The 24,941-nt window shown below is 40.3% G+C and overlaps 1 protein-coding gene across 2 annotated transcripts in view; it reads left to right on the forward strand.

Moving 5' to 3' along the window:
• Positions 1-24,941, forward strand: part of ITPR2 (inositol 1,4,5-trisphosphate receptor type 2) — a 246,663-nt gene that overhangs the window by 103,940 nt on the left and 117,782 nt on the right. For both annotated transcript variants that reach the window (XM_072923748.1, XM_030263492.4), the window contains 8 exons: positions 3,627-3,716; positions 3,879-4,004; positions 5,074-5,196; positions 6,590-6,790; positions 10,167-10,418; positions 11,860-11,985; positions 17,210-17,338; positions 17,911-18,031. In XM_072923748.1, the coding sequence (XP_072779849.1) occupies positions 3,627-3,716; positions 3,879-4,004; positions 5,074-5,196; positions 6,590-6,790; positions 10,167-10,418; positions 11,860-11,985; positions 17,210-17,338; positions 17,911-18,031 (1,168 nt within the window). The remainder of the gene's footprint in view (positions 1-3,626; positions 3,717-3,878; positions 4,005-5,073; positions 5,197-6,589; positions 6,791-10,166; positions 10,419-11,859; positions 11,986-17,209; positions 17,339-17,910; positions 18,032-24,941) is intronic.

A 24,941-nucleotide genomic window follows, 5' to 3' on the forward strand; every position in this document is an offset into this window, starting at 1 on the left:
TCTGTCTTAGCTGATGTTTTGATACCACATCTTTAGTGGTGTCAAAATTAGGGAGGAATCTGAAAGGATGTGGTATTTCCTTCTTTCTTTCCTCAAACACAGCTCTAGTAGAAAAGAAAATGTTTCTTTAGGTATTTAATAAATCAAAGAGGTAATGGGGAAACAGAACATAGAATTGTATCAAGATTACAAAGTTTTTTAGCTACACTACATTTTTAAAGTGTCATTTATTCCTATGGGTAGCCTTGATAGCATGGAAACTCCAGGAAAAGGGGGGAAAACAATGTGTTTGAAACAGAGGCAGCTCTCAATTGGATATTTTGAGTGTTTTTTTTCCCATGAGGCACCTGTGGGTCTGTATGGATTAGCAGTGCTTCAGTAGATGCACAATATTATCTCTGGCAGATCAGAGAGATTATTGTATCAGAGCAGTAATACGTAATCTGCTGGTTAGATCATCTGCTGGTAATTCCCTGAGAGCTGGGCCAGGTTACAATAGCTCAGAATCTTGTCCATCTTTTTTTTTTTTTCCCTGCTAAATTCTTCTTGAACAGTGAAGAGGTGTTTTTACCTGGCAAAAAAGTAACATTAGATAGTCAGTACTCTATTTGAGGTCTTAAATGAGATGTAGGAGGTGTGATGTTGGGCATAATCTCCAATGTGTGAAGCAGACAAAATTCCCATGAGATCCATGCTTCCTTGGAATGGATACTGGGTATTCAGACCTGGATGAACCTCTTTAGGGAAAATGCCTAATTTGCCTGTGTTTAATTTTTCCCAATCAACATTGAAGTGCTCACAAGGACTTAAATGACATTCCAGAACACTCTTATGTTAAGCCCAAATTTCTGTTGTCACACGAAACCTGTTGAAAGACATGCATAAGAGGTTAAAAATATCAATTTTTTTTTGCTTGAGTCTTCCTAGGTAATTGTTTTTCATCGTACTATCATAACCTGTGGGCCTTTTTTTTATTTTTCTTTTTTTTTTAATAAAGTCACATGACTCCAGAAATAGGATTTGTATAGAAAAGGCCTTGTTCTTATAAAAGTATCCAGAATTCTCCCCAAGAAAAATGCTAAATCTTACATCCATGCAGGACTGTCTGGCTGGGGACTGGAGATCAGAGTTGCAGAGAGTACTTGGAGTAGTTAGGTCAGAGATAAATGAGACACCAATTAGTTAGGAAGTTAGGAAGAAATGCTGAAATTGAGCCCATATAAGAGCCCTGCTTAAGAAGGGGAAATCAGATAAAGCCTTTTCACTTGGTTCTCTCTAGGAAGGCTATTCTGGGTCTGTGTAGATACCACAGACCATGGAAAGTGTGATTTTTTATTGTCTTGTCCCTGGAGGATGCTTTGGTGTAGCATCAGAAACACAGCTCTGACGAAGAGAAACAGGCTCAGTGAAAGGACTTTAAGGTGAAACTGGAATACAGGGCAGTGGCATTATGGAGTTCCTCATCTTTTCCATCTGCTGAGAAAGTTCAGCAAGGTTTCAAGTGATCTAAATTTTAAGCACCTGTAAGCACCTGGTGTTCCCTTACTTCCTTTCTTTTCTGGTCTGTGGCACCTTGCTTTGGTTCTGGGAATGTTTGAACAAGCATCCCATATAGGTTGAGGTTGTGAACTGAGAATTCTGCGCGTGTCCCTCATTCCCCTGGTAAGGAAATGCAGCCTGTGGAGGGCAAAGCTGTGCCATGGGGACACTGACACGTGCCTTGCACTGCTGTCCTGCTGGGATGAGGGACACTGGCTCAGACTGAATGCTGGAATCTGGGTCTCCACTGGCAGCTAGCAAGAAAGGATCTAAGACTGGTGCAGAGTGTTATTCCAGGAATTTTATGGGTAGAGGGAGTAGTGTCTTTCAGAAAATATAATTTTCTTAAGGTGGGGTACTCAGGTGAGAACCTTTCTACCTGAGACCTCTATGCCTGCCTGTCCCCTGTGGAAAAGTGTGACAGGGAATGTCTATCATGGGGCATAATGAGGCCAGATCTGCAAGTGAGTGTCTTTGGTATCCCAGTGGTGTGATTATCTCTTGGTAACTACATCCCTGGCATGCTCTTACAGGTTCAATAAACAATTGTTTATTTTGTTAAGAGAAAGTATAGATTCAGCAGTTTAATGGTGATCAGTACATCCAGATAAGACATACAGTTCACATGGATTATAAAACTGCTTTGATAAAGGAAGAATGCTGATAAAACTAACAGGTAAATTAATCTTGGTTAACCCACAATCCCAGAATGGAGGAGGGTGGTCAATTATAGCAAAAAGCCTGAAACATCTCCCAACATATTGATTCAAACAGCTAGAGAGATGGCAGCCTGCATACTAACAAACCTAAGCAAATAAAATCCGCTGTTGTTACATAGATCAGCACTGAACAGCAGTGCTGACACTCTTATAAACAGCTTCCATGGCCAAGTGGTGCAGCTGTTCTTACCTCACTGGAAATTAGGACCAGATGGGATTTATAGAACTCCTGAACTTCACCATCAGCTAAGAAAGTTCAGAGAGAGGTTTCAGGACGCATAAACATTCAGCTTGGCGTGCATATGTTTGTTTTAATGTATTTCTCTTTTCTAAAGCAGTAGGAAGTTTGAGGACACAAGGAAACTCAGAAGTGCACCTGTTTCACCTTTTTTTTTATGCTGTTACACTGGTTTAACATCGTTGTGGTCATACTGTGAGTCAGTCTCAAGATCTGCTAGAGTGTTTCTTCATCCTTTATAACGTCAGCATCCAAAGTTCGATATTTCTAATTTATTTTTGTTTCCTGTTAAGAAAGGCTTACCACAGCTGACAGGAGAAAAACCCCCAACACTACCAGTATACTTAGTGGCAGTATTTGTGTACATGTCCTCCCATGTTTTGATTTGAGAGATATGCATGGAAAGGTGCGTGGGTGTCGGCAGTTCTTTGCTGACTTGATTTCTCTTATTTATCATACCCAGCTGGGGCTTTCCAGGAGCCAGGGCCCAGAGCATACAGCATCATGACTTGATGGTGCAATTTAACATATGGTTCCTGTTTGTTTTTAAATCTTTTCCTGCATCATCTAGAGATACAGCAGAAGCATCCCCTTTGTGGGAGGAACATCTCTAATTTCCACATGCTGCTTGTTCCTGTGCTGTTGAGAACTCCAACCTGCTTAAATGCAGAGATTGTCTTAAGCTCTTTCTCCAGAGCTCTTAAGCTCCTTCTCGTTCTCTTTTTAGTGTTCACATAGACAGATTTTGTAATCTTTCCAGCTGTAAATACAGATTTTTGGAATGTATGGTAACTACAGAAATACACTTTTGGTCCATCTCCTCACAGTGTTTAAATTCCTTGGTGTGCCTAGCCTGTGATTTAGGACATACTCTTTCAGAATGATCAGAAGCATGAAGACATAGAATAATTGCCTCAAATTACATTGGAAATTTGAAACAGAGGAAGGACTTGAACGTCAATCTTTTCACTCACTGAATAAAGAATAAATGAGTATTTCTTTATTATCTGTGTTATATCAATTCCTTGTGAGCTGCTGTAATACTTTGTCACTTGCTGCTATTAAATACAATTAATTCATGTTGAGGAAGTTGCAATAAATCTCCACTTGTCATGTGTTCTTTATTACAGGAATCAAACATTTTAAGCCCAATACAGGATGGGACCAAAAAACCCCAGATAGACAGCATTAAAAGCAATAACTACAATATTGTTAAGGAGGTTAGTATATTTGCCAAGAAACTTGCTTGACATACCTGTTTAATTAGTAGATTTAGTAATTATTTTGAAATAAAGTGTCTTTGTTTGGTTTTGTGTGACATGACTGGTTTCTTTTCTTGGTTGCATGGTTGTTTATTTGGTTTGTTGTTTTTTAATTTATAGATTTTGATTCGACTCAGCAAACTTTGTGTTCAGAATAAAAAATGTCGGAATCAACAGCAGCGTTTACTGAAAAATATGGGCGCCCACTTGGTGGTCTTGGACCTTCTGCAGATCCCATATGAAAAGGTTATTTTCCTAATTTTAGTGGTAGAGAACACAAACTCGAGGAAGGGAAAGGCCTTGGCAGGCCAAATAATCAATGGAAATATTTTTTTAAATCTGAATTGTCAGCTGTGGTACAAACATGAAATGATGATGTAATTTTCTACCTTCAGAATAGTGAGTTTGGGCTCAGATTTAAGTACAGCTGCCTGTACAGTTTTATTTAAAATTTAATATTTACTGCCTTGGATACTTAGATGTCACAGTGCTGTCATTCCTGTACCCATTCCTGAAGTAGGCAAACCTTAGGACCAAAAGCAGATAAAATCTGAAACAACTTCTTTGTTTTTGTGGTGGACATCTTTAACCTAGTTCCATGTACCTTTTTTTTCATAAGATACAGTTATTTGGTACTGATTTGGTGGCATGCAAATCAATGAACTGGACAGGCTTTGAAAGAGCACATCTTTCTAGATCTTCTAGGAATCACTGAGAGGAAGTAAAACCTTTGCTGGGCTGTTTTTCTGTGTGTTATATTACAGACACAGGGTTCAGCTGCCGTCAGTAAAATAGTGCTTGTCCATACAGGTGGTTCATCAAATCATACTTAGGATGCTACATGAGAGGAATATAAAATGGGGATGAAACTAGAGATATATTTGTGTGGGAGTATGTGTATGAACACATACATCTGTTTCTGTATGTAGCTATAGAAAAACCAAATGTTTGCCAAAGCTTAAAACTAATGCAGAGTGACATTTTTGGTTTATTTTGCCTTTTTTTTTTTTTTTTTTTTTTTTTAATCAAGCAACTTAGCACTTTTTTTAAACTAGGAAATTATAACCACAAAAGAGGAACTCTTACCTTGACTTTATGCTCCTATCTGTTGTTCCCTATGGTTTGATTCAGAGTAAGGTACAGCTGCTAATGGACTCCAAAGAAAACTACGTCAGTTACTTTTGCCAGAGGGAGAAATCCTGCCCTATAAAGGCTCAGGAGAATTGGTTTATTCCTGGCTGAATTGATGTTGTGTGGTTTTAACAAGTATGTTTAGGTATACCCAGCTGATTCTGTTTGTCCTTACTTCCTGCAGAGTGATGAAAAGATGAATGAAGTTATGAATCTAGCCCACACTTTTCTTCAGAATTTCTGTCGAGGAAATCCTCAGAATCAAGTTCTCCTCCACAAAAATCTCAACTTGTTCTTAACTCCAGGGGTAAGTGTTTCATTTGAAATAGAATATGATAATTGGAATTAAATTCGGGTTTGCTGAAACATCCCAGTGCTAAATAAATAATTTCACTAAATTATGCCTCCCCTCTCCTCTCTCATTTCCCTTAGTGCTGCTTTTTATGTAATTTGCTTTAATGTTACCATTTTAAAAGTGGAAAACAAAAACCAAGGAACCTGTGGGGTTTACAGGGGTTTACATAAATGTGTCACATCCTTGTCTTGAACTTGACTCTGATATTATTCATCCTGACTCACTCACTGATGGACAGTAAAGTCAAGGTAGAAGATACTGTGACTGCTGTCATAAACCTTGTGTAACAACAGAAGCACACTCATATGTTTTTTGTTGATGATGCTCCCATTTGTTTCAAGTAATCTAAAGTCTGATCTTCTATAGAATGACACTTGCTCAGTGGATCTACTGAGCAAAACATGCTTTTATTAGAAGGAATTGTGAGTATGAGGATTGCAGACCCAGGCCTGTGCATTTTAGGAACATTTGTTCAATTGTTCTTTATTTATGCTCTTTTGTGACATTAGTGAGCAGCTCTGAGCCAGGGCCTGGATTCCATCACATCCAATGCTGACACTTGGGTGTAAAGTGTGGAGCCAGCTTGCAGTTGTATTTCTTTTGAAGCTGATTTCCTGAACATCCATCGCAGTTATTGTGCTTTTGTGCCCATTTTGAAGCAAACTTGATATGGATTCCTATCGGATGACACTAAACAGACATGTATACTTTAGGAGCACCTGGCCCTCAGGAGCCTTTAGTCCAAGGGACCAACCTAGAGCACAAGCCCAAGAATGCACACAGGCTGGGTGCTGTGTCCTCAGCAGAATCCCTTCTTGCTCCAGGTCTGTTCCTTTAGTTCCATGCTGCGCACGGATACACAGCCCTAGACTCCCTCTGGAGTTAATGTAGAAAGTGGCATTCTCTTTGAGACCATCAGGCTGTTTGTGCAGGGATTTGCCTGCTGGAAATGCCTCCTCTGTGAGCCCCAGAGAGAGCCCAGAGCAGCTCATCATCTCATCTGGTGGCCTCTTTGCAAAGTTTGATGGTGAGTGGGGCCAGGTTGGTCTCGGGTATCTCATACTCCAAAGCCCCTGCAGAGTGCTCTAGCAGTGTAGTGTGTGTGTTTGTGTGTTCACCTTCCACATGGGCACAGGATTGGTTAATGCCCACTTTAGGACTGTTTGTGCTCATAGGGAAGTGTGGAGAAATCCCCTCAAAACTGGAAGCTGGACCCTGAGATCATTTAAAAGGATTTCTCCAGTTTCCCTTTCCCAGTGAGCCTTCCTCTACTCGAGAATCCCATGCCTCTCTCAATCTCAAAGCAGATCTGCTGTGCTCATGAGGCTGTTTTTGATCTGTTCAGCTCCTGGAAGCTGAGACCATGAGGCACATCTTCATGAATAATTACCTCCTGTGCAACGAGATCAGCGAGAGGGTGGTGCAGCACTTCGTGCACTGCATCGAGACCCACGGCCGGCACGTGGAGTACCTGCGATTCCTGCAGACCATCGTGAAAGCAGATGGCAAATACGTGAAAAAGTGCCAGGACATGGTAATGACAGAGGTAAGCAAAGACTTCACATGTTAATCACTTGAGTATTTTGAGGCTGTTTTTCCTGCTCTTGATACAAGTGAGATATAATGGCATCCTCGCTTTAGAATTTTAAGCGGCGTCACAAATAATGAATATTTTAGCAGACATTTTGGGGAGTTTGATCTAATTTTGTAAGGCCATCTGTATAACTACTAGAAAGAAAACATGAGTGTTAGCATGGTGATACAGAGATGTCTATTTGTAGATGATGTAGCATGGAAATCTCAGAGTTACATAAACCTTCATTTTCCTGTAATGTAATTTAGGATAACTTTTATCCACTCTTGTAGAATGGGTTTGCCGTACAAGAGGCTCTTACCTTTATGGGTTTGTCTAAATAGTGCTATAAACCATTTTTTTTTAGCATGTAGCAATTCTAAATCCTAGCTTCTGCCTTTTTTTTTTTTTTTTTTGTTTTGTTTTATATCAGAGCATTTCTGTGAGGGTCAGTAGAGCTGCTCTAGCTTTACCTGGCTGGATCCAGTGAATTCAACCAAGTGGTTTGTGGGAAAATCTTTATGCCAATAAATATCCTAAGAAAATACCTAATTGACTTTCTCTACAATTAGGATTTGATATATTGTGAGCATGATAAATGAAGTCTTCAACTTGCAGACACTTGTGCATTTAACTGTAATTATGCTAACAGTTCCTTGAGATCAGTAAGTGGGTAACGCTGAATATGGTGAAAAGTCGTGGTTGGATTAGAGTACAAGGAACATTTTTATTTGCTTTACAAAGTGCTTTTTTTTTTTTTTTTTGGCTTGGTTTGGGTTTTTGAAGAGGTGTCTACAAAGAAATCAGTTTTTTGTGGTATGAACAAAATTAAATCCCACTGAAATTTTATTCTACAGCAATAAGAGGAAAACTTCTAATTAAGAAAATAAAGCTTCTGCCTACATGGATAACCTTTAATGAAATTCACCTCAACCTTTTCAATTTGATGGAAGTATTTTAACATGCAATATCAATTACAAGCCTTTGATTTACATAATTCAAACAGTTCTTGTGCCTTTGTGGTTTTAGATTTTTCTGCTTCCACTGAAGGCTCTTGTTGAGGTGTTTTTAATCATCAAACAAAATTTTGAGATTTTTCTCAATTGCAATATATTTTGCTATTGACCTGTAGCAGCACAAAGATAAACTGTCATATTACATTTTCAAGCTGATTCTGTGACGAAAGCAGAAATGAACTTGGATATGGCACTCACATCACAAATCCTGCAGGAATTTTCTGGGGGGAGGGAGCAACCCTGTTTTGATGAAATAGGGTAAGATAATGATATTTTTTTCAAAAAGTAGGAAATTACAGGTAAGTAACTATGATTTCTTAGAAAAGGATGCCAATTGTGAAACTTGAATAGCACTTGAATGGCAATCCACTCTAAAAGAAACAAATGGTTGGAGCTTGCCACCGAGTTGGGACAGTTTGTCTGTAGACAACTGAGATGTATTTTGTGGCCTGAAACAAGTGCTGTAGCTTTTCCTGTACCTCCAGATGGGGCACATAAACAATTTACCACAAAACAAGATAGAATATGACTGTACAGCTTGCCTCAGCTCCTCCTGTGTTTTCTTTCACCCACAGGAAGTATATTGTAGCTTATTCCTGTTTACTGGGAGTGAGGGATAATCCTCATATTTATGTTCTAGAAAGTGCATGCAGATGAAGGAGCAGCATGGCAAGAGAACACTGTTGTAAAATCCATTGGACATCCCCAATCTGGCTGTTTCCCATGGTCTCCATGTCTGCAATGATGTCTACCAACCTGAAAGGTTCCTTTGTCTCATTACAAGCAGGCTTTGAGGTTCCTGGAAGAACCTTGCCTGTCAGTGCAAACACTATTACAGCAGGGAAAGCAGAATTTACTTTGGGCCAGATCAATGTGGCAGCAGAGTTTTCTATTATCTGTAGTATTCTGGAGTAATATTTTGCACAGTATCAACAGCTGCTTCAATACTGGACAGCATTCATTGTATTACCATAGAATTCTAAACTTGCTGAAAATATACTTTAATGGCAGAAAATGCTGCTGGGTTGTTTTGTCCTAAGCTCTCATCCCTTTAAATTATTTTTTTCTGTACTGTGGATTGTCTGAAAAGTCGTGGGTATAGAAATACTGTAGAAACCCAAAGATAAATGAGAAATAGGAATTGCACGAGAGACCGAAATCACAATTCACTCCAGCCAAATGTCAAAGTAAAAATAAGCAAGAAACAGGGTAAGCACAAACAGAAATGCTGTGAATTCAAAATTTGAAGTGTTGAAACCCTGCAAAGGGTAATGAAATGCTTCTTGACTTTTCATTCTGGGAGACTAATGTTAATTCCTTTTCTTGCTTCTTTCCCATTTCTCAGCAGCACCAGCAACCTTTATGACTGCACTTGAATTGAGTAAACTGGGATTTCATGTCACATATGGACTGGAATAAGTCAAGTGCCTAATTCACAAAATAAGTGTGATTTTTGAGCTGCCAGGGTGTGTTCTGTACTAGGAGGGGTTTCTGGGAGCTTATTTCACCCACACTGAGAGTGGATTGTGCTTCAAAGGACAGTGATGGAGAGAAGATTCCAAACTGGGTTAGAGCAAAGCTCTTCAGTGAGATGTGCTGAGATGGGGCTGCCAGCATCCAGCACTGCTCTGAATCCTCTTGAGATGAGCTGAGCACTTGTAGCAGAATCAAACATGTATCACATACACCAGTTTTCTGCTAATGAAAGTGCTGACATGACACAGACAAAGTAATGACCCATCATCTGCCTAATTTGCACAGGGTGGGAAGAATCTCCCTTTGTTTCCAATATTGAGCAAGGGTGGGGAAAAGCTGGGTTCAATTCCAGGTGAGCCACAGGCTTTTTGTGTGAGGCAGCGTGGAAGATTTCATCTCACTGCATCTCAAGTGCTCATGTATGAAATAGGGATAATAATGCATCCTGGCCTCCTAGCAGGAGGTGAGGATAATTAATTAACTTCACACAAACATTGACTTGGTAGGAATAATAAGGATGGCATGCTGTCTTAGGTAAAGACAGAGCTACACTGAAATTAAACCTCAAATTCACCTTGCATTAGTGCATTCCTTGATGAGTTATTCCAGGTTTGCACTTATGTTGATAAGAGCAGAAGTTTGCCTTGGATTTTGTTCTGACATGTTAATTTGGCAAACCGCATCAGAGTAAATTTTGTTTCGTTTGGATTTTAGCTAGAGAATCTTTGCCTACTTAGAGATAAAATAAGAAATTAAGAAAATAATAGAATCATTTAGGTTGGAAAAGACCTTTAAAATCATCAAATCCAAAATGATTGCAGTGCAGGATGCTCAGAGCCTTGTGCTCTCTTCCTCAGCTGATAAATGGTGGTGAAGACGTGCTGATATTCTACAACGACAGAGCATCCTTCCCGGTGCTGCTCCAGATGATGTGTTCGGAGCGAGACCGAGCCGACGAGAGCGGGCCCTTGGCCTATCACATCACTCTGGTGGAGCTGCTGGCTGCCTGCACAGAGGGCAAGAATGTGTACACAGAGATCAAGTGCAATTCACTGCTGCCCCTGGATGATATTGTGAGGGTAGTGACCCATGATGACTGCATCCCTGAGGTACGATTCACGGAAGCAGACTTAGCATTTTTAGAAATGCAGACAATGTTATGTTGTTTCTAATGTACCAACAAGTTGAATATTTGCACAGGGAATGGGCTGGAAAGGGGTGGTGCTTCTTAAGGTAAATAAGTGAGAAAAGATAGACAATATTTACTCCACAGAAAATTCCTTGTTCTTAATGCATTGTTTCTCAGCTTTTCAGACACTGTGTTTTGTGTTGGGTTTGTCCAGTCACTGTCAGAGTTTAATGCTCCTGTAACTTCTGTCTGAAACTGTGAAGACCCAGCTGAATGTTGGGTTAAGCCAGTGTTTTGCCACTGCCTGAATTTCTTGGAAATGATGGTTAAAATTCTGTCCATGCTGAAGTCAGTGGGAATTTGGGTGAAGCCTCATTTTATTAAACTCAATTGCAGTCTTGCAAATGTTTTTATTTGCTGCAGATGAAGACACAATTCTGCATGTGTCATGCTAAAGTAGGACTGTGATATTACCTGGTAGAAAAATGGGTCTCAAAGCAACAGAACTGGGGCCTGCAGGAATTAAAACTCCCTCTGTGCCATGAAAATTGCCCTTGTGATCAAATGATCTTATTGCTAAAAAGAAATATGTTTGCTTTGCTCAAAAGTTCCCCTTAACATTAATTTCAACAGATGGTAATTAGAAAAAAAATCCCAAACAAAAGAAACCTTAAGGTCTGATCTGAGTTTTGTCTTCACTGCATTAAACATATGGAAATATCTCATCTCCCTTGACCGTGATAAGAAATTTTCAGTGCATTTGCATACGTTTATATTTAATCTATACATTTTGGGCACTGCATATCCATTTTTATGCTGTGTACATACAGACTTGTCGTGCCAGAAATGAGTCCTGGCACGTCCTTCTCCTAAGCCTTGTGCTGCCATTGCTGTAGTCTCAACCTTTCTCTAGCCTTTAGATCCTAAATTCAAGTGCTGCACTAGGATTGTGGAAATACAGGGACTTAGTCCCAGCTCTGCAAAAGACTTTTTATTTTATATTTGGCATGCTTGTCACAAGGCTTCCACCTACCACAGTCAACTGGGAAGTGCAGGAGTGTTCTGCATTTTGACAGCCTCTGGCTTGGAGCCAGGCCTTGCTGGTCTTCATATCAGTTAAATACCAGAATCATTACTGGTTTGTCTTGTGGGGGTTTTGTCATTAGAGTAAGAATGTTTGCAAAATCTTTTCATTTTTCTTCCTGTGGTCTTTCAGTAAACACATTAAGGCATGTGTTGCCCTGCTTCTCCCTAAATCTTCAGAACCTAACATGTAAACATGTGCATTATTACAGTTATGAATGTTTGTTAGTACTGGAAGGTTCATCTTTATTGTTCAGTATTTTTGCAGATAGAAAACATTGAGTTAATTGTTTTTACTGTTCCATTTCATTGTGATTGTGTTTTTGCTGTTCCTGCAGGTGAAAATTGCTTATGTTAATTTTGTTAACCACTGTTATGTGGACACTGAAGTGGAAATGAAAGAAATCTATGCCAGTAACCATATCTGGAAACTTTTTGAGAACTTCCTTGTTGATATGGCAAGGGTAAGCTTCACCAGGTGTTAAATAAACGGAAATGGCAGTAATGGGGTTTTTTGGTCAACTTTTATTTTGTTAACTATTTTTATTCAAAATTGACAATAGGATAAGTGTGGTTAGTTGCTTTGTTTGTTTAACAAATAGTCATGTCTATGATCTTTATCATAATTTAACCTGCTAATTACTAGTAGCCTTTTCTTTCTAAAAGGGCATCTTGGAAACCCATGCCTTTTTCTTGTCTTGCAGAGAAATAAATTGGGTGTGTGTACATGGCTGAGAGCCTGTGTACATATTATGAGAATGTGCATTACATGTCATTATGGTGGTGACTAAAAAACCCACATCTGTAATCTCTTCTTTTATTCTGTTACGGTGAGGATCAGGGATCAAGACCTTCTCTGGCTTGTGTTCCTTCTTTAGTCTCTATTTTTGTCTTTCATTCTGTCACTGCATTCTCATTGCCAATGTAAAAGACAGGTGTAGAAGTGTGGTCCTTCAGAATACTAATTCAAGCAGAAACTACAGCTGCAAGGTGACGGGGCAGAGTCAGTACCACAGGCCTTCCATTCCTGTGGTCCTCAGGGAGCCTCATGGTGTCAGTAGCTGCTGAATTAAATTCTAAGTTACAAGTTGAATTCAGCTTCCTTTCCCAGGGATTTTGAAGGCAGAAAACAAGAGCAATCTTATGACTTCCATAGCAATTAAATACAGTAGTAGAGCCATGAGGGGAAGCTAGTGTCATGTAATGATTATAGCCTGCACTACATATCCTTTACTAGGATGTTAATGCTTCTTGTAATCATAAATAATTACAATATTAATGACAAACAGTTGTGTTGCTCTTTCTGCTCAAGAAGGAGAGCCATGAGTGTGGCAGGCACATTCTTCTCTCTCTCAGGATTTTTTCATAGAGGAGCACAGAGAGAAGAAAGAGAAAACAATTTCTATTTCTGCTCCTTTTTTTCCCCATGTGGAATGTGTTTGGAGAATTGTTTCCTGGGGTGATTGCTTGATTTGATTCAGGTGAGGATTGTTTGAACCTGATGCCAATCCAACCCACCTGGGGCTGGACTCTCCAGAGAGGGTCACGAGTTGTGAGGTAGTTAGAAAAGTAGGTATGTAGTTTTAGTATCTCCTTTAAATATTAATGTATTATAGTATAATTATGATAAAGAAATCATTCAGCCTTCTGAACTGGTGTCAGACATCATCACTTCTTCCCACTGGGTTCACTTGCATTTACAATACGTGAGTTTTTTTGTTTTTCCCAGTCCATGGTCCATTAGATTTTATAATATTTAAGTTCCCACTCCTTGCATTCTTCGTTTCATTGAAATTAAGAGAAAAGGTAAAGAATCTTAGTTTGGTCCTGCAGCAGACAATGACCCCAAAGTAATAGTGTGCCACAAAATTATTCTTGTGAGACCCATTAGAAGAAAATAGAATGAATTTTGGTTAAAAGAAGAAGGAATGCAAAGACTTAAGCTCTACAATAGTTACTGGGACCTGTTAATTTTTTCTGTGAAACAGAAACCTTATACTTTTTTTTTTTTTTTGGGGGGGGGGTTATTTTGTTTTGGTTTTGTTCTGGTGTATTTTTTTTAAACCTTTATATTTTCTGGGGGCAGGTTAAGGCAGGGATGTTTGTGCTCTCTTATTTTTGTGGTAGCCATTTTCAGTAGTAATTAGTCCTCTACAAACCCTGTTTTCTTGCTGCTTTTTCTCTGTGGTTGTGTTACACAGTGAAAGCCCTCCTGGACAAAAACAACCTGGGTTGAAAATTAAGATGCGAAACATCCTTGGAGGAGGGTTCTGACTTTTAACCTTATTGGTTTTATCTCAAGAAGTATTTTCTTCTATTTAATTCCCTTTCTGGGCTGCCCTTTCTTGACATGTCCTGACCCTGACTTTCCAAATAGACTATCCCTCCTCCCTCCCTCGAACATGGCCAATTTTCTGTGCCCCTGGGCTAGAAGCAGACAAATAGAAAGAAAGCTCTGAGCAGGTTTCCTCTCGTGAGCCTGGAGACAAACTGCACTGTGCTAAATGCTGGGGGCTTGTCCTGATGCTGGTGACCACCGACCCTGTTTTCATACACCCCTCTCCTAAGAGAAATTAGACCCCAGGTCTTCAGAGGCGAAGAGGGAAAATTCTGCATTTTGTGTGTGGGTGCTGTTGGCAAAAATGCAGGTTTATTCTGCTCTCCTGCAAGCGTGTCAGAAGTGCTCTGGCCTGTCCTACTCTTCAGCCATGGATAGCTGTATTTTCCAGGTTATGGAGTGTATTTGTTCAGATTTGGTGCTCTGGGGCCCTGACAGAGCCCAAGTGTTATAAATACATCAGTGTTCTGTAGCTATCAGGACAGTTAGAATGCTGTCAGCCTCATGAAAGATGTTACAATAGCTTTCAAAGCATTTAGAAAAAGAGCCCTTTGATCCTCTGTGTTCCAGTGAGCTAAAAGGGATGCTTTTGCATGGGGGAAGGGGAAATGCTTTTCTTTTAGCTGCTACAAATGCCTGTCAGTGGGTGAGTTTGTGAGCTTTGAGTCTGTTATCGGAGAGCACCAAGGTGAAAGACAGAGAGTGTTATCCTCAGGTTGAATTCCTTCTGTTTTAGATATATATTAAAAAAAAAAAAAGAGTAACTGATTTTTAAAATCTGTTTCTGGATTGAGGAAGGAAATATTTAGTCCCCAGCTGTCATTTTCCTTTCAACAACATGATACATTGCAAAGCAGGCACGAGGCGGATCCGTGTATAAACTGGGTTTGCCAAAAGCTGTCGTGCTTTCAAAGGCACCCTGCTTCTGCAGCTTCTGCCAACCTACTTTCTGCTGGGTGTGACTTACAGCCTTGTGCTGAGCAAAGTGGGTGCTGCTGAAGGAAAGGCTTCCCTTTCCTGTGTGTGGCCCAGCCTGTGTAAGTCAGCAGCTGTAGTCTGAGAAGGATTAAAGACAAGAGCCGAGGATCTGACAGTTGTAAAGTCATCCTGGCTTTCTCCGCAGAATTTTTGAAGTATTATTCATGTGAGTTTTGGTTCCAAAGCCTCTTAAGGGGTTTTTAAACACTGCTTTCTCAATCCTCATCTCCATTCCATGCATTTCGGGTTTTTGTTTTTTTCTTCCACGGAGGAAGATCTTTCAGTTCCCAAAGGGCAGAGGGATAAGAACAAATGAGAGGATTTCCAAATTCCTTCTGTGCTGGGAATTTTTCAGACCAGTGTTTGAGCAGAGTGTCATTCCCACATACATATGGCTCTGCTTTTCAGGCAGCTGAAGGGGAAAGCTTAAAAGTGTTCTGGAATTTAGTTCTGGTGATTTCTGCATTCACTGTGCTAGCACTGCACATCTCCCTATCTTCCTATAGGGATTGCAAGTGTTAATCTCAGAGCTAGTGGTTCCAGCCAAAATTGGCATGCAGATTAATTAAAAGCAAAAGAAATTCCAGAGATTTTTAGTTCTATGATCTCTTAAAAAAAAAAAAATTAAACAAGTTTTGATTATTAACTGAATCATTTACCTTCATGAGAACTGGGGGAGGTGGTGCTGTCACACTTTTCCCAAAACTGAAGGGCTGATGAGTTTGCTATTTCATTAGACACTGTTGCTTCTCTGACCAAAATCTTTCTTGAGGTGATAAAAAAAGCACTCTGTGGAGGCATGACTGATTTATCTGACACATTTTAGATAAGCAGACAAGCAAACTCCTCAAGATGCCTCATTTGTCTAGGTCTGAAGTTATCTTTGGTTATTCCTCTGCCTACTGCATGACAATGTTTGTGTGCCAGACCCAAGTTGCTTCTGTGTTCCCCTGAGCTCTATCATACCCTGAACACAGGTGCTTTTGGATGTCATGTCAGTAAACTTCCTTAAAACATTCCTGGTGAAATTGCTGTCTTGGAGTGACAGTGGCAGTGTGTAATTAGATAGAATCTTTGCCCTGTGTGAGATCAGGTGCTGTGGATTATCTCTGCTTCTGTCACCAACTTTTCTCTGTAACTTTAAGCAATTCAAACAGCTTCTCTGGACTCCCCATCCCTGAAGAGATGTAATGGTAAGTGTGTGCCACTCACTTTGTGCCCAAACACAAAAGTTTGGGGTTATGTGTTAAATGCACAGATGGCAATGAAAAGGCTTTTCTGGTGTTTCTGTATACAAAATAAATTCTGCTTTTGCATAGGCTCCCTAGAACATTGCAGTCATCTCTGGCTTGCATAGGTGAAAGAGAAAGCAACTTGTTAAACATGACTACAGCTGCTTATTTAAAGGCTGTTGAACTGGTAGTATGACTACAGACTGTACTACTTATTTGTCCAGTCTTGCCTTTGTCACGGGTTCTGGCTCTCTGTAGACTCCTTTCAGTACTGTGTACACTGACATGTGCAAAGTCAACATGACTCTGTATAGATGTTCGAAAGTGTTGAAGAGAAATAAAGGAAATACTGAAGGATGTAATCCACACCAGTAATTTTTCCCTTTAAGTGTGACATCTTTACGCAGCAACAAACTTTAAGTGTTGTACCAAAGGGAGTCTTCAGGAACCTTTTGTACAAATCTTTTCACTCCCTTCCCACCATTCAATCATCCTTCTGTGCTCCAGAGTTGTCCTGGTATCATCCATTCCCTTCTTTCATTGTTTTAGCTTGGCTTCTGTATTTTCCCCATGTGGCTTCCCAAAGAAATGCTGGCTCTCTTCCAGTACCATCCTAAAGCCTGTTGGTATTGAGCATGCTGTTTTCCTTCCCTCATTTCAAATATTTTTCCTGCAAATGAACTTCACCTTTTCCACCCAGTTGTGGTGATTAATTGTTGAGAGAAGCTAAATGTTGTATGAAATCTTTCTAACCTGAGTCGTTTATGTCTCATCTGTCTCTGAAGCATCTTCCAACCAGCCCTGCAATGGGAGGAAAGGTCCATTTTCTTCTTGAATCTGTCTGAATGTGTAAGTGACATGCAGCGTGCTGATTTAGGGGGCTCTTTTCTTCATGGTGTGGGAAAGAAGAGGCAGGCAGCCAGAAGGAGCTAGTTCAGAAGAGAAGGCTGGACCTCTGAGAAGAAAGATAAGCTGTAACAAATCCAGCTTCAACTCTAAAATAGTTCTCTCTCATAGATACTATATCAAAATCTTTTTACTTTAAGAAGAAATATCAGATGTGTTGTAATAAATACAAAATAATGAAGCTTGCTTACTGGGGAGAACTAAATCTCATTGTTTCTTCCTCCTTCCCTGCAGGTTTGTAACACAACCACAGATCGTAAACACGCAGACACGTCTCTGGAGAAATATGTCACTGAGCCTGTCATGAGCATTGTGAGTGGCTTCTTCAATTCACCATTTTCAGATAACAGCACCAGCCTCCAGGTAAGGAGAAGTGACACAGACAAATCAGTTATTCAGACCATTAATGAGATATCTTCTGCTACCTGCATAGGAATGCTGTCTCTTTTCATCCTCCTTTAATTTCTCTGTCCCCTCTCATGCCACTGACTACCAACTTAATCCCTCTTTAAAACAATTAGTTCTTCATTTTAGTCACTTGCATCCCAAACAGCTCAGTGTGGTCACAGTTACTTCTGGCTCTTGTGAATTCATTGGAGGGAATATCCTTGCAGAAAAATCTTTGTGAGGGAGATGTTGTGTCCTGTGACAGAAGGGACACTCACCTGAGAATGGGAAAAACTCCTCTGTCCTTATGGTGTGTACTGTGTTTGCTTGATATCAGTGGCAATCTGAGGAAAAATTGCATTATTCAGCCTTCTTAGTGGTGCAGCATTGATTTCTGCTCCTGCCAGACCTAAAGATCAAAGAGAATTTAATGGAGCTATAAGTTGAGTCTACAAGCTTAAATCCCCTTGGTTTATGTTGTGTCAAACACTGGGGCAGTTGTGAGGAGATCCTTAGAGGTAAAATTCTGTGTTTGTTTTTGTTTTCAGACACACCAGCCTGTTTTTATTCAGCTGCTGCAGTCTGCTTTTAGAATTTACAACTGTACCTGGCCAAATCCAACACAGAAAGCCTCAGTGGAGTCCTGTATCAAGACTTTGGCTGAAGTGGGTAGGTGCCAGGTTTTACTTTGTGTTTTAAGATCAGAGTTGAAATGTAACAGTTTTTAATTTGACTCTACCATTCTCAAATTGTGTCAGTAGTGATTTGAGAAATCCCACTTTCTGAGGGTAAATTCTTCCTTCTTTTATAATCATTCAAACCTGCCCTATCAAATTGGGCTGTCAGGGTGACAGTGGTAGGGCAGAGGAATGAGCTTGCTAAGTGGGTGCTGATTGAGCTTTCAGCCATCAATTTTACTTTGATGGTTGAAACTCTTGGTGATTTTAACTTTTTAATATCAAGCAAGTTATGCTATTAAATCATAACATAAGCAAAGGCATCCCTGTTAAAATAATTTTTAAAAAAATTCTTACCCTACATTAAAAAAAAAAAATCTTCACCAGAACATAGTTAAGACTTGCAAAAGTTAATTAAGTTAAAATTCTGTAAATATGACTTTAAAGTCTTCTGACATGACAGAATAAAGGATTATTCAATGCAGTTTCCAAAAGTCAGTGTTGCTGGTTGCTTATAGAATAATTTTCTGCTCAGCGTGAATGAAAGCTGAGTAGAGGCAGAGGTACATAGAAACTGGCTAAATTCTATTGTTGATACATTTATTAAAAAAGTATTAATAAATAATGATAAAACAGTATGAGAAGGTCCCAGAGCCACCTGCAGCACTGTAACAATCAACTCCACATTTAGACTCTTGGAATAGCTTTACAGAAGCATCATTTAACATTTTAGCCCAAACATCTCATTAACTTTCTGTGTGACTGTGAATAAGCAGTTACCTAAAAATTTAGCAACCTTCAATTGTTTTATTTGCTGTGCAAATGATTTAATTATGGATCCATCTGGCAAAGGAACTTTGGAAGCTGAAGACATTTTATTTTCTTTATGCTATAGCTACTACAATCTCACATATAAAGCTCCATCTCTACAAATTCTTGTTTGTGTGTTTAACACTTATGCCTTTGCTCTTCTCTGGCATTTCTGGAAATGGTCATCAATAAATTACTTCCTCTGGGAGTCTGGGGAAAGGGGGAGAAATAGGGCAGGTGAGAGTAGGCTTAAGACCAACCATGCCCTCTGTGTGCTTACAGACAGCTCAATATCTTCATTTTTGTAGAGCTGCATCTAAAATCAAATTCTAGCTCAGAGAGGTCATTGTGTTATCTCATCAAGATGAGGCTGTTTGGAGACATCTGAGCATGGGTTTATTTTCCATTTGGCTATATGCCCACAGCACACAGCTTATTCTAGCATAAAAAATTCCCAGCAAATTCCAGTGATGTAGAGCTCTGCTTATTGCTGGATGAGTCAGGCCAGGCTCTCACTGGGCTTTCTCTTTTCCCAAGGAGCATGTGCTAAGACAAGAAGAAAAGGCCTCAGGTTGCACCAGGGGAGGTTTAGGTTGGATGTTAGGAAAAATTTCTTCACAGAAAGAGTTGTCAAGCACTGGAACAGGCTGCCCTGGAAAGTGGTTGAGTCATCATACCCAGGAGGTACTTAAAAGCTGTGTAGATGTGGCACTTAAAGACTTGGTGTAGTGGTGGACGTGGCACTGTTAAGATTACTGACCCTCTATCTTGAAGGTCTTTTCCAACCTAAATTATTCTATGATTCTGCCCTGTTGAGACAGCCAAGCTGAACTTCTCCCCACAGCAGCTTGAGAGGCAAACCATGGGTCACCCTAAGGGGATGGCAGATCCAGCTTCAGCCAGGTGTGCCAGCACATGAAAGAAAGGGCTGGTGGGCTTTGGTGGGCAGTCCTCTGTGTGCCCCTTGTTCCTGGGGGCTCCAGGAATGGCTGATGTCTGGAGTCGGCTTCAGATATGTGACTTTGTTCCCTATTTGTGGAACTCAATTTCCTCCACTACAGTCCTTTCTTTCATTCTATTTTCTTTTTTTCTGGAGGTGGTTTAGAGTTGATTTGTTTTGGGTTTTTTTGTTTTTTTAAGGAAGCTCTTGTGCTGTCCTATGGGTCCAATCTCCTTCTTGCTTCTCTGGTTTCCCACCCATGGGCCCCCAGCCATGCCTTGGGCACTCAGGTGTGGCAGAGTGGAGCTGAGATGTCAGTGAAGGGCATCACTCCATGTCCTCCTCTTGGATTTCCCTGCAGCAGGAACTGCCAGGCTGGGAGCCCCTGGGGTGCCATGGGCTCAGAGCAGCCCCCTGCAAGCACACAGCATTGCTGACTTCCTTGCCCATATCCTAACAGCTGTTCAGGGATTCAGCACTAACAGCAATATCCAGCATGGTAAAACTGTGTTGTGTAAGACAACTGCTACGTTTTAATTGAGTGTTTTATTTTGTCAGTGCAGAAGGGAAGAGTAAGGCAAGAGGTGAGGGGGATTTCCCAAAGAGCGCAAGGCAGCTGGAGAAGAAGTGGAAGCAGAGTTTTTGGCAAACACCCCTGTGCAAAATTTGCCTGGCCAGCAGAGATTTTAACCGTGGGTAATACTCGGTGTTTTTAGGCACAGTAGCAAACATGTCTTGCCTGCGTTAATGGAGGACTGTTCTTCTCCATGGAAATACTTGGAAAAACTGACCCAGCTGGGGACACCAGGGGCTTTTACAGCCAAGGCCCTTCTGTGACTGCAGTGAGTGCCTGGTGCCTTTCTCTGTCGGCTGTTCCTCTGCCCAAAATAATGCTTCACTTTGAGAAGCCAGAGGCATCTTCCATAATACAAACATAGCAACCTTCTTGTGCCTCTTTTGCTGGCTGCATGTGTGGACCCTTTTTTCCCCTCTTCTGACCTTAGAATCTGACAAGTTTAATGTTAGGGCCTTCGTGTTTCCCAGCAAGGCTTAAAAAAACCCCTAAAAAGACTTTGCCTATATCAGAGAGATGGAGTATTGGACACATTTACAGCAGGGACCAAAGACTTCTGAGGGAAAATAAGTGGAGTATAGGTCTGAAAGGACAAACATGATTTTTTTTGTTGTTGGTTGGTATCTTTGCCTTGGATTTACAAATTATCCCAGGTGAAAGAAAGATCATACACAGATTTCCCAAGATATCAAAGATCCATATAATGACACACTTTTAAAATGACACACTTCAAGTTTAAGTAACGTACACTCTGCTCAGTGCTTCCTGGTTTGTTGCTGGCAGGTGGATGCAAGCACTGCCTCAAGAGCTTAAGATCATTACATCTGCTTTCTGATGAGCACTTTAAGGATGTGCATTACCTTCTAGGTCAACAAAAGGATGTCTTGCAGAAGCTTAGTTTTTATAACCCTGGTACTTCAACTCCACTTTACCACCAGGGAAAAACTGCATAAGCTTTTCAAACCTCACTTGCTTCTTTGTCTCCAGGCGCTTTCCTGCCTCCAGTTCAGCAGGAAGCATAGAAGCTTGCTCCTCTTCTTCGGCAGGTCCCTCTGTGGCTCCAGGAGGTTTGGAACACAGATACCAATGTGCACCAGGTTTCTATTGTCCAGGAAACATTTGGTTGCTTGGCATGAGTAGAAACACTTGTGAAATTGCATATATGTGTGTATGTGTGTGTGTGACTTATTCTCATGGATTTCTGAAGCAGATTGTCACACTGGTGAGAATGAACACATACATATATCACTTTGGCCTTTTTTCTTTTATTGCATAGGACTGAGCTTTTTCTTGAAAATACAGTCCAAAAAATGAATAATCAAAACAGCTCCCATCTCCCTGGTAAAATAACAACAACTGAAAAATACCCAGACCTTTGTGAAAACAGGGGAAATAAGACATCCAACCATTTAATTTGTTTCAAATTAATTCATTGTCAAAGGACTTTCAGTTCATGCATTTTATGATCTTTGCAGGGCTGAGAAGGGTGGAGGCCAGTCTCCACCCTCTTTAAACCAGCTACTGTCTTTCTCTAAAGATTGGGGAATATCACCTCTCCTCACAACCAAAGATTGTATATCTTAAATTACATATCCTAAATGTTGAAGCAGGGCCTTTCCCAACCAATCCTTCAGGACTGATGCAAAGAGCTGCCTTTGATTCTTAATTAAGGCAACAATTCTCATATCTTGACCTCTGAGCATCAGTTTTCTGTTACAAGGGTAAATTCAGTAGTCTTACACTCTTGTCTCTGTAGCATCCATTAGTGTTCTCCACTATGTTTTAAAAATTTGAATCTTTCCTCTGGTACTGTGTCTATCCCAAGGATATGGTCTGTCTGTGACTGTGCTGTGACCACCAATAATGAAATAATTGGAATTTCCCAGATGAATAAACAGTGCCAGATAGGAACCTGCATTCTGTTATACTATGTCTCTTGGCAGACCCTTAAAAAAAAAAAAATCTGTTATCAAGCCAAATCGCATTAGTCACTATCAGATTATGTTCTAGGATGTTGTGCAGGAGAAGAAGGAGGAAAATTCTTGTTTCCATCCTACCAAATTTGAGGTGAGCCCTCTAAGATTGCTATTTCCTAAGTTCAAAGCTGGAACAGGTACAGAGGAAACACTGTTGGGGTGGTCAGGGGAAAGGAGAACTGTGTTAGAAGAAGGGAATTCAGACCTCCCCCATGTTTTGCTTAGCAAAACACAGACCTGTGTTGTTGCTCTTTAAATGTACTTAAGAAGAGACTCACAGAGATGTTTAAGCTGAAGGACAGTGCTGACCAAAAACCAACTGGACATAAATTACACTAGGTTGTAAATAACCTAAATAAATTTAGATTGTAAATCAGAGGATTAGAACCCACTTTAGAAGGATGTCCTTTGTCAGTGGGCTGAGAAAAAGTGGAGGGAGGAGAAATGGCAGATAAGCTGCCATCATTTTAAATGGGGCTCAATAAATTTTTCCAAAGATAGTAAAGAACATGGGTTGTCCGTAACAGAGCAGATGGTCTGAAGGTGTACTGAAGTCCTTTCTAGTTGAGTATTTATTCCCTAATTTCAAGTCACCAATACCTCCTTGTACAGAATAAAAAAAAAAATTCTCCTCTGGTTCTTCTTGACCATGTTTTTATGCCCTCTAAAGCCCTTTAGTTTTCCCTGAAAAATTACAAATAGGAAATATTAAACATAAAATCTAGGTCATACTTTGTTGCATCTTTGAAATTATTATGTGTATTTTAATGTCCATATAGATTAATTCTCATATAACATTTTTTTTCAGTCCTGAAAATACATTTATTTCACTTCCCATTTGAATTTTAAAATCTTTTTTCCATTTTATGAAAAGCTAAACCTTCATTTTCAATTTTTAGTTCAAATAAAAATAATTATCCTGTTGTTACTTTTTTGACAGCAAGAAGAATACCTTTCAGATGAAGCACATATTTTATTCTATTTTAACTGTTTGTGTTTCCCTAATTGCAAGAAAAATTCAATGATGATCTTTTTACAGGCTGATAAATATTTTAGTGTAGATTTTCTGTTGGAAAGAAACATCCAAGTGAATGGTACAAGATTGGCAGGTTTGTGTCTTGTCTAAACAAAGCTTTTATTTCCCTTAAAAAGTCTTGCTGTCGCTAGCATTAGTGTCTCTCCATCCAAATGCATTTGTTAAGCAGTCAGTAAATGATTAAGGAGCTGGAGGGACTGATTTATGGAGCAAAATTAATTGAACTAAATATGCATCGCCCTGTTACGTGACAACTGGGAAGTGTGGGAGAACATGATAGAGCTGTCTGTGACTACCAAGGGGGTGTAAACTGGGAGCACAGCAAAGGATTCACAGCCAGGTACATCTGGGGCTTTGTCTTGATCCAGACTGCCCAGCACACTCCTCCTCCAGGGGCTCTCAGGGACCAAATGCCTGCGTGTCCTCCTGAAAACCCACACCAGGGATGCTTCAGGGTTAATTAGCTGTGAAGCCACCACACACTGGTGTGTTTTGTATATACTTCAAAAGCTAATGGAGTGGCATTTCAAATTAGGGAGCAGTAGGTGGAAATAGTGAGAACAGCGAGGTTCCTTATGGCAAGGTACATTATTCTGAAGAATGGGCATCCAAGGAAAATTACAGGCAAGGGCCACTTCCTGGAAATCCTTAGGACTAAACCAGTCCTCAGACACAGGCAGCAGCACAATGAAAGGACAGTACTTCGGGAGGCATTCCTGAAATAGGTCCAATTGCTGTGCTCCTGTGAAGAGAAATACATGCAGGTAATTTAACAAAATAAGGCCTGGGCCCATTTCAGCCTCTCTGGGAGCAGCTGGACTGGGCTCCTGGGACTGCGCTGGAGCTTGCTTGTCAGGGGTGCCTTGAGTTTTACCTGCTTGATTCCTGGCATTCCTGGTGCCCTTTTCTTTTAAGTTTTCAAGTACTATTTCATTGTGTAAGCAGTAAGGGGGAGGAAAGCTGCTGATCACTGGATGCCCACGGACCCATTCAGCACAGGGCAGGGCGTTTTGCTGGGACCTGGCTGAATTCACGGCACTGCGTTTCTTACCACTGCTGTGGGTTGTGTTTGCTTGCTTCTCTTGGCTCCTCTTGGCTCTCTTGCTGAGAGATAATTGGGAGCAGCAGATTGAGAGTTAGTAGTTTAAAGGATTTCCCAGAAATTCCATCTCTTCTGACACTGGCAAAATGATGTTGTGTATTGAGGATGTAATTAGCCCTGAGCACAGTGCCCTAGGTGGGAAATGGGCACTGTATAAGCCTGGGATATGCCCTCCACTGCAGGGCAGAATTTACCTGTGATGAAGACATCACAGAATCACACAATATTCTGAGCTGGAAGGGACCCACAAGGATCATTGAGTCCATCCTGGTAAGTATCCTGCTGGATACTTATGTACAGACAGCCATGTAGCTTTTTCCAAATTTCACCAGATGAAAGAATTTTATCCCCTCTTGTCTCCTTTGTTTACCAGCTCTAACCATACTCTGCAAGTTTGAGTGCTGTCCAAAAGTATTTCTAAGTGGAACAAAAATAAACATGCTTTTAAATATTAGATGTTGATA

This window comes from Taeniopygia guttata, chromosome 1A, assembly GCF_048771995.1.
Source record: "Taeniopygia guttata chromosome 1A, bTaeGut7.mat, whole genome shotgun sequence".
In the NCBI taxonomy this organism is placed as follows: Eukaryota; Metazoa; Chordata; class Aves; order Passeriformes; family Estrildidae; genus Taeniopygia; species Taeniopygia guttata.